Source organism: Megalobrama amblycephala, linkage group LG8, assembly GCF_018812025.1.
Source record: "Megalobrama amblycephala isolate DHTTF-2021 linkage group LG8, ASM1881202v1, whole genome shotgun sequence".
Lineage (NCBI taxonomy): Eukaryota > Metazoa > Chordata > Actinopteri > Cypriniformes > Xenocyprididae > Megalobrama > Megalobrama amblycephala.
The window spans coordinates 18,544,288-18,559,670 of record NC_063051.1 but is presented as its reverse complement, the minus strand read 5'-3'; the positions used below and the strand labels follow the sequence as shown (position 1 = coordinate 18,559,670).

Genomic DNA, 15,383 nt, shown 5'->3' with positions numbered 1-15,383 from the left:
CCAACTGGATAAGAATTAAAAAAAAAAAAAAAATACTTTATTGAGATTACACTCATAAAATATCAATTTCTTTATTTTCAGTTCACTAATTCTCATGATTTTCCAGGCCTGGAAATTAGGATTTTAAAATCCAGTGATATTTCCAGGCATTTCATGATCGTGGGAACCCTGAATGAAGAAAGTAGAGCGTATGCAAGGTGGAAAACTAATGGATGGAAATTTGAACTTCTGATGGATGATATCACAAGGCCATGGAAGAAATATGATTGTAGATCATCATTACTAAACTTGGTGGTACAGGAAAGGAAGTGGGTTTTCTTGTGGATATATTGATACGATACCTCATGGAACTTCGTAAAATCTTCGTGAGAAAGCTCCGGGCCATATGCACGTCACTCTCTGATGGCATTTTCTGTGCTACAATATCCACCATTTTCATCTTCCTGAAGGGAGTTAAAAAGGGGAAGGACACATATAGTCTGAATCTGAGCTCAGAAAACTTTGACAGGGACTGTGCTGTATTCCAAATGGAGACATGAAAAGCCATCTCTGTGATGGGAAAATACAGACATACTAGCATGAGCCACAACACTGTCTGTAATTAGTCAATCACTATACGCAAGAACACAAACACAAATATAGCCCTGCATAAAAAAAACAACCAATTCAGACAAAACAACCACAAAATGTTATAATTAAGATGTTATACTGTATGAAAATACACTGGCAAAACAGACAATCCACATAAATGAAGCCATAAGATCATTCAGAAAAACACTAGTGCTAGCACTGAGAAAGGGTTTTAAAAAGGGCAAAATCACAAGGAAAAAACCCAAACAAAACAGATTAGTTTCCTTCTCATCATGCCCATACTGTAACATACTGACCAGAGATCTGCAACTTACATACAAACAGTTGCTTGGTGTGAATAGTGGACATAGGGAGACATCTTGTGGTTAAGGATTAACACTACCATTCCAAGTGATAAAATAAAGGGGTAAAAATTAAGAAAATAACAACAAATGAATTAATAAAATATTGCAACCTCTTTCCAGAATCTGTGCATGTGAAGTTCAAATGCTTCATGCCACATGCTTTGCATCAATGAGTTTAGCAAGAAACATTCCTCGGTATCTCCCCAAACTAAAGAGTCCACCCACACCTGACCTGTGACCTCTAAGTTTTGAGAGTCAAAACATTCCTGTCGTTTCTGAAATTCAGTTGTTCAGTTTAGTGATAGGATTGTAAAAACAAGAAATCCATCTTCGAGATTTTCCAACAGTCTAAAACCCAAACCTGAGAGACTATCCATGAGACCGGAGGGGTTAGAATAACAGTCAAAGACATGCAGTGCTACTCCATTAGTCCATGAGGTTAAGTGCCAGTCACCCTCTAGCCAGTAAACAGTAAGAGACATTCTTTGAATATAAAAAGTACTATGCTAACCCAAATATCCTTGACCCCAAAACATTTGTTTAAACCACCTTTGGCTAACCAAGATGATTTTCTCTAAAACAAAGATGTCCATGTATGTCCCTGTCACAGGTTTTAAAAGATAGCAGAACAGATTAAACAGCAAATTATGAGCAGAGTGGCCAGAGCTCTCTCTCAATGATATGCTGCCTGTTCCTGGGTAAAAGTTTCAAGTGTGTATGTGCTCACCACACATGGTGCTGGCTATTCAAATGCTAATGACACTCTCTTTATTAGATGTATTGTCAGGGCTACAGCTGGTCTAGCACAGATATGCCAGTGGTCTGAATCAGCGGCACCCAGGCGGAATGGAGGCCAAGGAGGGGGTTCGGAGGGGAAAGTCCCCCACCAATGTTTTCAGAACAAGGCATGTTCAAAAACAAACAAATCACTTCTGAAAAGACAACAACCAATCCAAAGCTCCGATGCAAATCAGCTTGGGTAAAGAGTTAACATCCAAATCTCATGCACAGGGCAAACCAACATGGAAAAAGTCTTTTAAAGACACCTACATGAAAGATTAGCAAGCTTAAAAAGATTAAAAGAACTATTGTTTACTAATATATATATATAGGATCTGATAGTGTTTGAAAACTATCAAAGGTTGATTTTGGTTTAACAAGATAAATGCAACAGGTTTCACAAGGTCAAGTTTTAACATACCATCTACTCGTTTACACATGGCCTGTGTCATCTGAGGGACAAGCTGCACCAAAGCTTAGATTTCACAGTAAAATAAGACAAGACTAAACAGATACCAAGATAAACAGAAGCAAAGGAATAACAACAGGTGTGAGACAAAGACAGCACACGAAAACAGACAGCAAGATGTAAACTTCTAAACTCACCAAACATTCCCTCAAGCAAGTTTGCCAAACAGGTCCCTAAAAAGAGCAGACTTGAGATGCTTTGATGGATGAAATGGTACTGAGAGTCCGGGTTTGCTCCAGTGGACTCCCCAGGCAGTGCATTCCACATTCACATCAAAGACAGGCCAGGACAAAGGGCCCTCCATAGACGGCCGGTCCCAGACCGCAGTGTGAGTCTTTTCAACCATCCATGTCTTCCATATGAAAGAGTACAGAAAAAGGTATCCTTGAGGAACCCCATGTAGAGATCTGATCATACGAGCCTTAGCAAATACACTCTCATATCTACTTCCAATGCCTGTGTGACTGTTGCAGTCAGGGCAGATCTCAACAGGGATTATGGTGATTTTACCCTGGGAAGTAAGGGGGGAGGGAATGAGGAGGGGGCTGTTCTCATAGCCAGTCTCCTTGAAGCAATCTAGCAGCTTCTGTCTCCCTATTGGCTCAGGGATGGTATGCTAATGAGCAGCCGAGAGGGCCAAATGCTCTCGTTGAACCCCTCTTGTGCAGCGGTCCTCTGTTTCTTTTATTACTATGGCAACAGGTTGATTTTTGCAAAGTCTTAAGTGCACTGGTTTGTCAAGTGGAGCGAAAACAACAAAAGACATAACAGAATTACACTTTAAAAGAAAAATGGTTTTACTGAAATATGAATAGATCAGAAAAGCATTTATTTCTATAAACTGATCAGTCTAGCACTGAATACTAAGTAGTGGCTCTAGACTACACGACACCAGAGTTTTATGATTCCCACTCACTGACTGCACTAGACGTCACCATGACCGTTGACCTCAAGCCATAACCTCTCCCAACCCCCGAAACTGATCATGTGACTGGTAGATCACTCCAGCTCTGACAAAGGATATCTGGTTAAAGCAAGGTTATGAATCTCAAATCAACCTGTTAGCTTTGCAAATTGCACACTCTCAAGAGTGAAGTTTGACTGTGATTAGAGCTTGACCTACAAAGTTTCGAGCTTGATTAAAACTTTTCTTGGCATCAAGACAAGTAGTCTGGTGACAGGCAAGAAGATTACAGAAAAATTGTTTTGGCCTATGCCTGATGGGCGGGCCTTTACAAAATCTTTCACAATGATCTATTGTAAGACGACTTCTCATCCGTGCATTCCAGACAGAAGTCCATTCCTAGGCATTAGCGTTCCCATAAAGGTTGCATTTTTCTCGCTGCCTCAAAAAGGTAAGGCAGGCAAAAAGTTTCGTAAACTTTAAAAGATCTTATTTCAGAGAGAGAAACCATTCTGAAACCATCTTGTCATTTGTTTGTTTTTCAACTAGACAAGAATAAGTGTTTAAGGAGAGGTGTTAAGGGCTAAGTCCAACAAGATCTTATCTGATCCATCTGTCTATGTTCCCTCTAATGGAAACTGCACTTCTAAAATGTAATATTGGACAAAAGAGGACATCGAGAGAGATTTGGCTGCATGGGAGTCAGTTATTCGTTTGGATGTTGAGTGTCTGCACAAAGGCCTTCTTTAGAACGCATCTCAATCAGACCGCTAATACAGGGCAGGAGAGGCCAACCGTGAGGTGCCTGTAATGACAGGCACATTCCTGAGCTGCATGTCATACCAGCCAAAGAACCAATAGCCGTCTAGCCCCCCACTGGGTTCACAGCTGCGTCTCTTTTGTTTGGGTGTACAGAACGAAGATTTATCAGCATAAAGCATTCCTTAAACATACACATACTATGCGTTATGATTAGGGCTGAACAAGAAATTAATGGCTTGCTTACACCATGTTTCCTGCATGTTGATGTGATTAAGGATGCCCTTGATCTAACCTCAGCTAACAGTGTAAGTAGTAAGAAAGGTGCACCGTAATCAGACTTAGAAGGTGAGCAAAGGACTCTGAATTCATTGCTCCATGCCAACAATTCTTGCAAACAGTCAGCACAGGAGAATGAATCCTTCTGTGCAAAGTTTTACATTCCAAGAGACTTAATATGACCTGTAGATCTACATCTGATCACAGACCTAGACTGAATACCCACTACCCACTACAGCACTACCTTTCTCATGTACCTTTCACTTTCACCAGCTGGTGATGTAACAGGTGTCATAGCAACCAAAATAAAGGAAGAGAGATTCAGAGGGATCTCATCACCATAGCACTGTAAGAGCTTGTCAAAACAACTGTTTGATGCCGTTTCCTGTAAAGCCAAGCCACCTGCAGTTAAAATATGACCTGATGTCTACAAATAAAAGGCTTCTTTTTTTGAATAAATAAATAAATAAAAGCACTGAAAAAAGTATTTGTTTCATTCTTGACTGAAGTGCAATAAAACAGGAAAATATTGTACTTCATCGTATAGTAATTAATGAAATGAAGATATTGATAACTACAATTCTGGAAAAGTATGGCAACATTTCAACACTTTACATACCTCAAAAATAGCTGTATATCAAAAGGTCTGAGCCCACTACAGCATCTGGTTTGATTCAGTGATGATACGTTTCGCTTTAAAGACCAGTTCCCATTGCTGTGGTAATTGGTGTTTGATTATATTTCCTTAAAGTACTTGTGATAACAGCAGCTCTTCCTCTAATGCTAATGAAATGTGTCTAACCCATGGGTGTCAACTCACCTTGCCAATGGACCATTCCACAAATCATTTTAGAAAAGGGTGAATCAACGATTAGCAACACGTGAAACTGCAAATTAAAAACCACTTTGGCATTTAGGTAATGCTAATCCAGATGTTACATTCTTAAATTAAGAAAACGAGAAAGTAGTTATAGTGTATCACTGGGCACCTCTATAAATCATATACAGATGTCTTGGCTCCACCCCTGCTGTGGCGATCAACTTCAAGTCATCCTCTTTCAGTTAATGCCATAGGAGAGATTTACTAGTTATAATTGGATTCTGAAGCCAGAGTGACACAGCTTTGATCACTATAGCCACACAGCTATTTTACTCTATTGGGCAGAGGCATAGACACAGTGCAACCATCATTTTTGTCATGGCAATACACTGGAATACACATTCTAGAAGGGCCTATTACATAATGCATCACTTTAACATTTCAACTACATCCTGTAGCTGAAATACTTAGTCCTTTAGATGCCATTTAATAGCTGAACACTTAAAAGAGGGACAGGTTAATGTCCTATTTTAGGCAGCCCAATGGAAGAATGGAACCCACATTCCAGCTGCATCCTGGGAAATCATTAATATTATCAATTAATACTGACAGTTTTCATCAATTAATATGGACAGGCCTATTGCAAGAGGGATGAGGATTCTTACAGAGACATCTTAACTTCCTTCAATAGAAGACTTACAGGAAGTGTGACAAAAAAATGAAGAAAAAAATAAAATAAAATTCAAGGAATGGGGGGAGGGGTATGTTCCTAGGATTATTCTATTGATAATTCTTTTGTATAACATTGACAGTTTTGTTCACCAGCCAAATATATAAATATATTATGTAGGATGACTCACTGCACTGCTGTTTTTTTTTTAAATGTATATATTTCTAATATTTTTGAAAGTCGCTCACCACAGCTGCATTTATTTGATCAAAAATTTAAGTAAAACAGTAATACTGTGAAATATTATTATAATGTAAAATAACAGTTTTCTATTTTAATATATTTTAAAATGTAATTTATTTGTGATGGCAAAGCAGCCAATCTTCAGTGTCACATGTACCTTCAGAAATCATTCTGATATGCTGATTTGGTGCTCAAGAAACATTTGTTATTATTATTAACAGTAAAAAAAACAGTTGTGCTGCTTACATTTTTGTGAAACAGTGATGCTTTTCATGATTCTTTGATGAATAGAAAGTTCAAAATAACAGCATTTATTTGAGATCTCTGTAACATAAATGTCTTTACTGACACTTCAATTTCATGTGTTCTTGTTGAAAAAAAGTATTTTAATGTATACAAAAAAATGTAAAGTACAATTAAAAGAAAAATCACACTGACCCCAACAACTTTTGAACAATTGAGAAGTTTATGCATTTTAAGAGATATGCCCACTAAAAAGGAATCTTTTATTTATCTTTGCATTGTCCGTTTTTACTCACCCTAGTGGCACTGAAGTTTTTTTTTTTAATTATTATTATTTTCCCCATAGAAAAAAGGAATTATCTAGCAAAATGTCCAGATTTTCCTATACAATCTATACATCTCTCTTTCTATACATCTTTCTATACATCTATAAATGATTTTACAGCCTGAACATTTTGCTAGACAACCCTTTTGTGCTGTCAAACACACTTCATTATTGCAGGGGTGCCCAACCCTGTTTCTAAAGATCTACCTTCCTGCAAAGTTCAGCTCCAACCCTGATCAAACACAACTGAACCAGCTAATTAATATCGTCAGTAGCACTTGATAATTACAGACAGGTGTGTTTGATCAGGGTTGGATCTGAACTCTGCAGGTAGGTACATCTCCAGGACCAGGATTGGGCACCTGTTATGGCTCTCAGCCACTAGGTGGCTGTAGTCTTTCTGTGTGAGGAGCTGGCTGTAGAAGAAGGACTGGCCTCTGGATGTTCTGTTTATTACAAAAGGTCTCTTGGGTCAACAATTCAACCACATTCAATCACATGACAGTCGAATAATTTTTTTTTTTTTCGTTTTTATCAATAAACTATAAAGAATTAAACGTGCTTTCCTGAGGTCTTTTTTTTTCAAACAAAGTTTCTGAGAATAGTAAATGAACAATCAACAAAACTTAACAGAATAAACATGTGTAGAGATCATTTATAATAATTACTGAATCTGAATCACATCAATGCACATTCTCGTTGATAGTTTCACAAGAGAATTCAAGGTCATGACAAGCCAGTTGGCAGACGTTCCTAAAACAAAAAGATTACTCTGAATCAGTCACAAGTGAGTACCTCTAAAGATTACTCCAGACACGACTCTGTCACATGACTGCCTTCTCTCATCTGTATGCCACTGTTAAAATTAAAGGATTGTATGTGAAGTCACAGTTGGGATTCAAAATCAAACAACTACAATATTCATGCTTACCATGGGAAAATAATCTCCAAAGCAGCCGATCTCTTAGTGTTTATGTATCAACATGTACGTTATTGTTCAAAAGCTTGGAATCACTATGCGATTGCAGTAAAGGTTGTGTTAAATTGATCAATAACTATGGTAAAATTATTTCAAAGGCTACAGTTTCTATTTCAATAAGTGCTAGATTATTTTCAGATATTATAAGCAGCCAGATTATTAAAATATCATAATTAAACTTCATCTCATGTTTTCTGCAGCACTTCTGTGTTATTGGATTGTAGGGCTCTTCTAACAAACAATCCATGCTCTTTTCAAACAATTTATAGTTAAAAAGGTTCTTTTGCCCCTTTGAATCTCTTCTTCTTATTCACCAGTTCCAGATGTGTCTTTTTCTTTGAAATGTAGCTCAAAAGCTTGGCATCCCAGAATTTTTTCTTCACTACTGCAGATGAAACTGCTGCCTGGCATGTACTTTTCAATAAAGCTGCCAACTGAGAACATTTGATGTATCCATTTTCTCAAAAGAGACTTAAATGTATTTGTCCTCTTGTTATTGTGTACCTGGACCATCCGCATGGGTTAAATCCAGTTTGCTTCTCTTGTTCAAGACATCAGTACACACTCACTGATACTGTAGAATAGCCTTCAAAAGAACAGATTGTGTGTTTATACAGAATGTGTTTATTTCTGAAACCAGAAACTTTAGAAAAACCCAAATAATTCAGAAACGGTGCTGACTGAAGACAGATCTTGCATTACAATTTACACACTTCAATATTACAACAGTATTATAGTATCATATACTGTAGCACCAGACAAGTGTGGATGAATTATCTAATCCAGAAGCAACAGACTCCAAATCCCATTTTAATCACACTGACCATAATCCCAATATCACAGTAGATAGATTACGTACTCAGTGGGGAATCTGGGCACACTGGCATCCACAGAAACACTCAATGTTGCATGATGTATAAGTGTTAATATTTAGTGTGTCATGGGATGAGTTTCGTGAGTTTAATAAACATGTTAGGTTAGAGTAGTTCATCGAATTAATCACTGTGTGATATTTATCACTTTTATTACTATGGTGAATTACTATCGCAAAAACAATTCAAAAACAATGGTTCACGTAGTTCATCTGTATTACTGTATTACATTTTTTTGTGTGTGAATAAAGTTACATTAAAACAAAAGTATGATTAATTAAAGGTGAACTCAGTAAATTGTTGTAAATACTGTACCACGCAAAGGCAATTACAAAGGTTTTCAGTTACAAATGGCTTTGTAGATATTCATAGTCAGTCATGATTAATTTATTACGCAAGCAAAAGTGTCCATTAACAGGTGGCAACAAAGATAAAGTCAGTAGGACTGGGTTGGTTATGTGATCTCAAATGGTGGCCCCATGAATACATCTGCTTGTTTTAAAATAAAACCACTTATTAGGATACTGCTATGACAGCAGTGTTAACTATTAAAAATCAGTTTCATTATTGAAATAAAGCTGAAATAAAATAAAATATAAATATTATAGACGAAAAACTAAGCTTAAAAAAAACTTTAGGGCACAATATGTAAGTTATTAAATTAAAATATCCAAAAACCACTAGAACAAAACAGTGTTATACAGTGGGTACGTAAAGTATTCAGACCCCCTTACATTTTTCACTCTTTGTTATATTGCAGCCATTTGCTAAAATCATTTGTTCATTTTTTTCCTCATAAATGTACACACAGCACCCCATATTGAGAGAAAAACACAGAATTGTTGACATTTTTGCAGATTTATTAAAAAAGAAAAACTGAAATATCACATGGTCCTAAGTATTCAGACCCTTTGCTGTGATACTCATATATTTAACTCAGGTGCTGTCCATTTCTTCTGATCATCCTTGAGATGGTTCTACACCTTCATTTGAGTCCAGCTGTGTTTGATTATACTGATTGGACTTGATTAGGAAAGTCACACACCTGTCTATATAAGACCTTACAGCTCACAGTGCATGTCAGAGCAAATGAGAATCATGAGGTCAAAGGAACTGCCTGAAGAGCTCAGAGACAGAATTGTGGCAAGGCACAGATCTGGCCAAGGTTACAAAAAAAATTCTGCAGCACTTAAGATTCCTAAGAGCACAGTGGCCTCCATGATCCTTAAATGGAAGATGTTTGGGACGACCAGAACCCTTCCTAGTGCTGGCCGTCCGGCCAAACAGCTATCGGGGGAGAAGAGCCTTGTTGAGAGAGGTAAAGAAGAACCCAAAGATCAATGTGGCTGAGCTCCAGAGATGCAGTCGGGAGATGGGAGAAAGTTGTAGAAAGTCAACCATCACTGCAGCCCTCCACCAGTCGGGGCTTTATGGCAGAGTGGCCCGACGGAAGCCTCTCCTCAGAGCAAGACACATGAAAGCCCGCATGGAGTTTGCTAAAAAACACCTGAAGGACTCCAAGATGGTGAGAAATAAGATTCTCTGGTCTGATGAGACCAAGATAGAACTTTTTGGCCTTAATTAAAGCGGTATGTGTGGAGAAAACCAGGCACTGCTCATCACCTGTCCAATACAGTCCCAACAGTGAAGCATGGTGGTGGCAGCATCATGCTGTGGGGGTGTTTTTCAGCTGCAGGGACAGGACGACTGGTTGCAATGGAGGGAAAGATGAATGCGGCCAAGTACAGGGATATCCTGGACGAAAACCTTCTCCAGAGTGCTCAGGACCTCAGACTGGGCCGAAGGTTTACCTTCCAACAAGACAATGACCCTAAGCACACAGCTAAAATAACGAAGGAGTAGCTTCACAACAACTCCGTGACTGTTCTTGAATGGCCCAGCCAGAGCCCTGACTTAAACCCAATTGAGCATCTCTGGAGAGACCTAAAAATGGCTGTCCACCAACGTTTACCATCCAACCTGACAGAACATGGAGAGGATCTGCAAGCAGGAATGGCAGAGGATCCCCAAATCCAGGTGTGAAAAACTTGTTGCATCTTTCCCAAAAAGACTCATGGCTGTATTAGATCAAAATGGTGCTTCTACTAAATACTGAGCAAAGGGTCTGAATACTTAGGACCATGTGATATTTCAGTTTTTCTTTTTAATAAATCTGCAAAAATGTCAACAATTCTGTGTTTTTCTTTCAATATGAGGTGCTGTGTGTACATTAATGAGGGGAAAAAAATTAACTTAAATGATTTTAGCAAATGGCTGCAATATAACAAAGAGTGAAAAATTTAAGGGGGTCTGAATACTTTCCGTACCCACTGTATATTTGCTGACCTGTGTACTTACATCATCCCAAATGTTTCCAAGAATGTTTAAATCCAGAGAAATAAGCAATTTTAACCAGCACATGGACCGTGTCCGTGTGTCGCTTATCAATGACATCATACCTGCGTTACCCTCAATTTTCAGTTTTATTTTGTAAAAACCATGGAAACACCAAAGACGCTTTAATATATTATGTTTTATTAGACAAGGGAACAACTTTTTGGATACATCTATAGACAGAAATCTAATTATTGTTATATAGCTCAACAAGTTTAGTCTTATTGTTTGAATCTCATTTTCTTGATTATATTAATATGATATTCCAGTATCGATCTAGTTTACTGCAGTGTGCAACAAGTGTCTCATAGCACCCACCGAGTAACGTTATAACATCATTTTCAACACACTCAAATATATCTAATATGATAAAACAGTGCTGCGTTACCACACATATGCTTGACCGGAAGAAGCGGAAGCGGCGACTGTGGCATAATAAAAGTTCCAAGCCATGTGTCGCGCTCGTCTCTCATTAGCAATCGCTCCAACGGCCTCGTTCAGCTCTCACAGCACTCGGCCCTGCTCTGCTTCATACTACAGTAAAGCTGTGAGGGGAAGACGACATCTCCCATGATTCCGCACTCAATCTCGGCATCATCAAGCTATGCCCTTTGTTTTGAATAGGCAACCTCTAGTGGCGAAAAATTACATATTGTGCCTTTAAGTAATAAAATTACTAAAACTAAAATAAAAAATAAAACATTACTTAGATATTACTTATTAAAACATAACATGGCAATAGCACATAAAATTACTAAAACCTAACCTAAAATTAAAATGAAAGCTGAAAATATAAACAAAAGCTAATTCAAACTACTTATAAATACTATAATAGTATATATTTAGTGTTTAGCATTTACATGCACATTCTTCAATCGTTCATGCTTATTAAGCTGACAATGCATGTGGTCATGTAAATGCATTAACTGTTTTTTCTTTATTGTATTAAAGTCATAAACGGCTTAAGCATAAACCGATCGACACAGCTAGATTTTTGGCCCCTTACCTCGATTTCATGTGAACACATTAACCTGCATTTTGTGGGCTTATTCAAGTGCGCATGTGTGACCTTGCTGTGGATTTAAGCGCAGCCAGACAGAGCGAGCATTTCACTCTAGTGGAGGAGGAAATACATCAACTCCAACTCTTTTTTGAACCAAGAACTTGGGAAAGAAATATGTTCTCATCTCGTGCAGAAGTGATACAGTCAAAATAGGTTATTTGTTTGCATGTAAACTGGGACAACGGGTTATTTCAATAAGCTTATTTTTGTTATCAGCGTATTGGTGTGCATGTAAACGTGCTCACTGTATAACAAGAGTCTCCTCATGTGAGAGTACAACAATTTTTTTTTTTTTTTACAAAAACTACTAAGGCACCTTTAATTTTAATCGTGACAAATTTCTTAATACGCATGAACTGAGTATCAAAGCATACAGATGGCCTTGTTCCACTGTAAATGCTACTTTCTCTGTTTGTCCAGTGCCTTAGTCATGCCAAACTAAACAATATATTCCAGCTCATACCATGACCTCATAGTTTCAAATGAGACAGCATATGCAAAACAGGCACCGCCCACAAACTCAACAACTTCCTATTTCCTCATTTCACAGTCAAACACCTGTTTTGCTTAGGCCTTCCACAGACATGCGATCCCTTTCAAAAAGTACACTGTTAAAAGCCACATGTCACCCTCTGCTCTATCGTAATGGTACAGATCTAGGCGAACGGTTTGCCAGGGTCAGGGTCGTTTTGGTCACACAACCCAGTGATCTGCCTTAGGCTGACAAAACATGACACAAATTTGTCATACAATTACGAAGAATTATGACAATTACACCCACAACAACAGGTTTTTAAAGCAACATGAGGGTGAGGGTGGAGTGATGTAACAGCATGTTATTTGTTGGCTATAAATATGTATGCTATATACAGTGAGGTTTAGAAGTCTGAGACCCTCTGTAAATCTAGGATTCAAATTTGATTTCTTTTATGTATTATGAAATTCTAAATTTAATGAACATTTAATGAACAATTTAACTGGGCGTAACACACACACAAAATTTTTTTTTTTATATAAAACACTTTACCATTCAAAAGTTTGGCGTTGGAATGATTTTTTTAATGTGTTTGAAAGAAATATCTTATACTTACCAACCGAAACTGCATTTATCTGAACAAAAATACAGTAAAAATTTTATTATTGTGAAATATTACAATTTATTTTAACATATTTTAATTTATTCCTGTGATATCAAAGCTAAATTTTAGCAGCCATTACTCCAGTGTCACATGAAATCATTCTAATATGCTGATTAATATGCTCAAGAAACATTTCTTATTACAGTGTTTTGCTTCTTGTTTTTTTTGTCTGCCTACTTTCCCCCCATGATTCTTTGATAAATAGAAAGTTCAAAAGATCAGTATTTATTTGAAATAGGACTTTTTGGTAAAAATGTAAAAGTCTTTACTTTACTCTTTACTTCACTTCTGATAAATTTAAAGGTGCTAAAGAGGATGTTTTGTTTTATACATTTTTGCAATATTACTTGAAATATTCTTTACTAACTGATAAAAGGCTATTTATTAGGTGCACTGAAAGGAATAATATTAATATACATCATCTGTGCACAAGGTAGGGCCTTAAAAACATCAGCCAATCGTTTACGCGATCATCGCGTAAACGTTTGGCCCTCTGGCTTGTCAATCACTGCCATGACGTTCCTTGTGAGAGACGAGCGCGGCCGCGCGCTCCAGTAACTTTCCACACTCCACAGGCACCGCATTCAATGTTTTTGTCAGGAGACAGGAGTAACAACTGCAGATTATGAGTTACCTGCGGTGAGTCCGACATAATGAATCCACTAACACAACACAGCGAATGCCGGTGGTAAACACTCGTGTTCCGATACGAGTGTTTACGAGTTTTGGGAGGCGTTCCTTCGAAGGAGGGGGGTTGTTCTTACGCATGCGCTCATTTCAAAAACTCAGTAACAGTCTTTGGTTTCTCAGTCGACGAAAAGATCCTCTTTAGCACCTTTAAGGTGTCTTTGCTGAATAAAAGTATTCAAAATATAATATAATATAGTATAATATAATAGTATAATATAGTATAATTGAAATATATATAGTATAATATAGTAATATAGCATAATACAAAAAAAACAACAACAACAACAACAACAAAAAAAAAAAACTTACTGAACCCAAACTTTTGAATGGTACAAAAGCTTAAACAATCAGGCTATCCTTAATGACAGACATTTAAAGCCATTCCGAAAGAGATTCACACCTCTTTTGAAACACATCAGTCTGCAGACTGCCCACGCCAGCCCCACCTTCCACTGTAGTCCAGTAATGAATTGTTATCTGCTCTGTTTGCTAATTCTAACTCAGTCATGTCTTGTTGCCCACTGAAATTATCTGCTACAGCCACAGGAACATACAGGAAAATATATGCGGACCAAAATCACAACTACATATGGGTTTAGGTTCTCTTGATTTAAACATTCAAACGCAGTATTACGAAATGCTCCTAAATTCTTTTGTGATTACTCTATTGGAATGCATCAGTCTAACTGAATAAACTGAGTAGTTACGTGTCTGTTTAACAATGTCAACCATTAATCCCTGATTGCCTAATCGTCCACATTTGTTTCACTGTTGAAGACATGAAACCAATACAATCCTTTAGATGTCACCAAACACAACCCCCATTTCATCACACATCTACAATAAACATTACTCAAAAAAAGAGGCCAAAGTCATTGTTCTTGTTTAATCCCAGCTTTGATTTAAATTTAACTTTAAATTGATAACTCTGCTTAATTTCCAAGCATTAAGTCAACTACAGTGAATCTTCGATAGACGTTCAAGTCACCTTAACGTAGATTTCGAGTCACCTTCTACGCCGCTGCTAACCCGCAGTAATGGCTCTGCGCAATAGATAAACAGAGGCAGTTGTTCTCCCTGGATGACATTGTTTGTTTAGCAGTTATCCTGTAATGCGACCAAACATACTTAGTGTTGCCCAGATATGCCAAGCTGAGACAAAGAGGACAGTGTTTGGCACACAAAGAAGTGGACTGACCAGCTTGCTCCTCTTCAGCTGCAATGGGCCAATGAAAATGGGCCAGTGAACGATATTGTCTTTCATAATACACATTTTTCTACAGAGACATTTATAATAATATAAAAATGACATTAGGCCTTTATAGCTTAATGACGACTTAAATTCAAACCTGAAACTGTCCTGCATCCATTTATTTCATTTCTAGCAGAGAGATCACATTGTTATAAGTATTGCTGTAAGCATTTGCATACACTGCTTTCAAGGTGAGAAAATCTCACCTTTGTGTTTTGTGTTGGAAAAGAGCAGAAGTCGTGAAAAAAAAAAAAAAAAAACTGATAACAAACAGACCACGTGAATCAGGACCAAATCACTTCATTTGCATCACATATTCGACACACGCTCTCTACCCGCAATGCCCACTGGCTGAGAACACTTCCAGCCTGCATGCAAATCTACTGCATCGGATAGAAACTTCAGAGAGGGTTGTTAGTGAAAACATAGTGGCTGCTCACTTTAATGTCAGCCTTTGACTACGTCAGTGGAAATATGAAGGTTGGCTAAGTACAGAAAATTCACAATTTTATATTTCAATTAGAAAAAGAATCACGTTACTGGAGCTAAAATAACTTATGAAGATCA

The 15,383-nt window shown here is 37.5% G+C and overlaps 1 protein-coding gene across 10 annotated transcripts in view; it reads right to left on the bottom strand.

Moving 5' to 3' along the window:
• The window catches only part of shroom2a (shroom family member 2a), a 52,475-nt gene that overhangs the window by 17,687 nt on the left and 19,405 nt on the right, over positions 1-15,383 (bottom strand). For 2 of the 10 annotated variants that reach the window (XM_048199814.1, XM_048199817.1), the window contains exons 1-2: positions 4,746-4,908; positions 342-443 (exon numbers count right to left, since the gene is read on the bottom strand). The exons of 3 other annotated variants lie outside the window; for them this stretch is intronic. In XM_048199814.1, coding sequence (XP_048055771.1) covers positions 342-439 — 98 coding nt within the window. In that variant the 5' untranslated portion in view covers positions 440-443; positions 4,746-4,908. Of the gene's footprint in view, positions 1-341; positions 2,019-2,321; positions 2,671-4,745; positions 4,909-15,383 lie in introns of those variants that run through there. 5 more of the 10 variants (XM_048199815.1, XM_048199816.1, XM_048199821.1 and 2 more) reach the window with 5 other exon arrangements.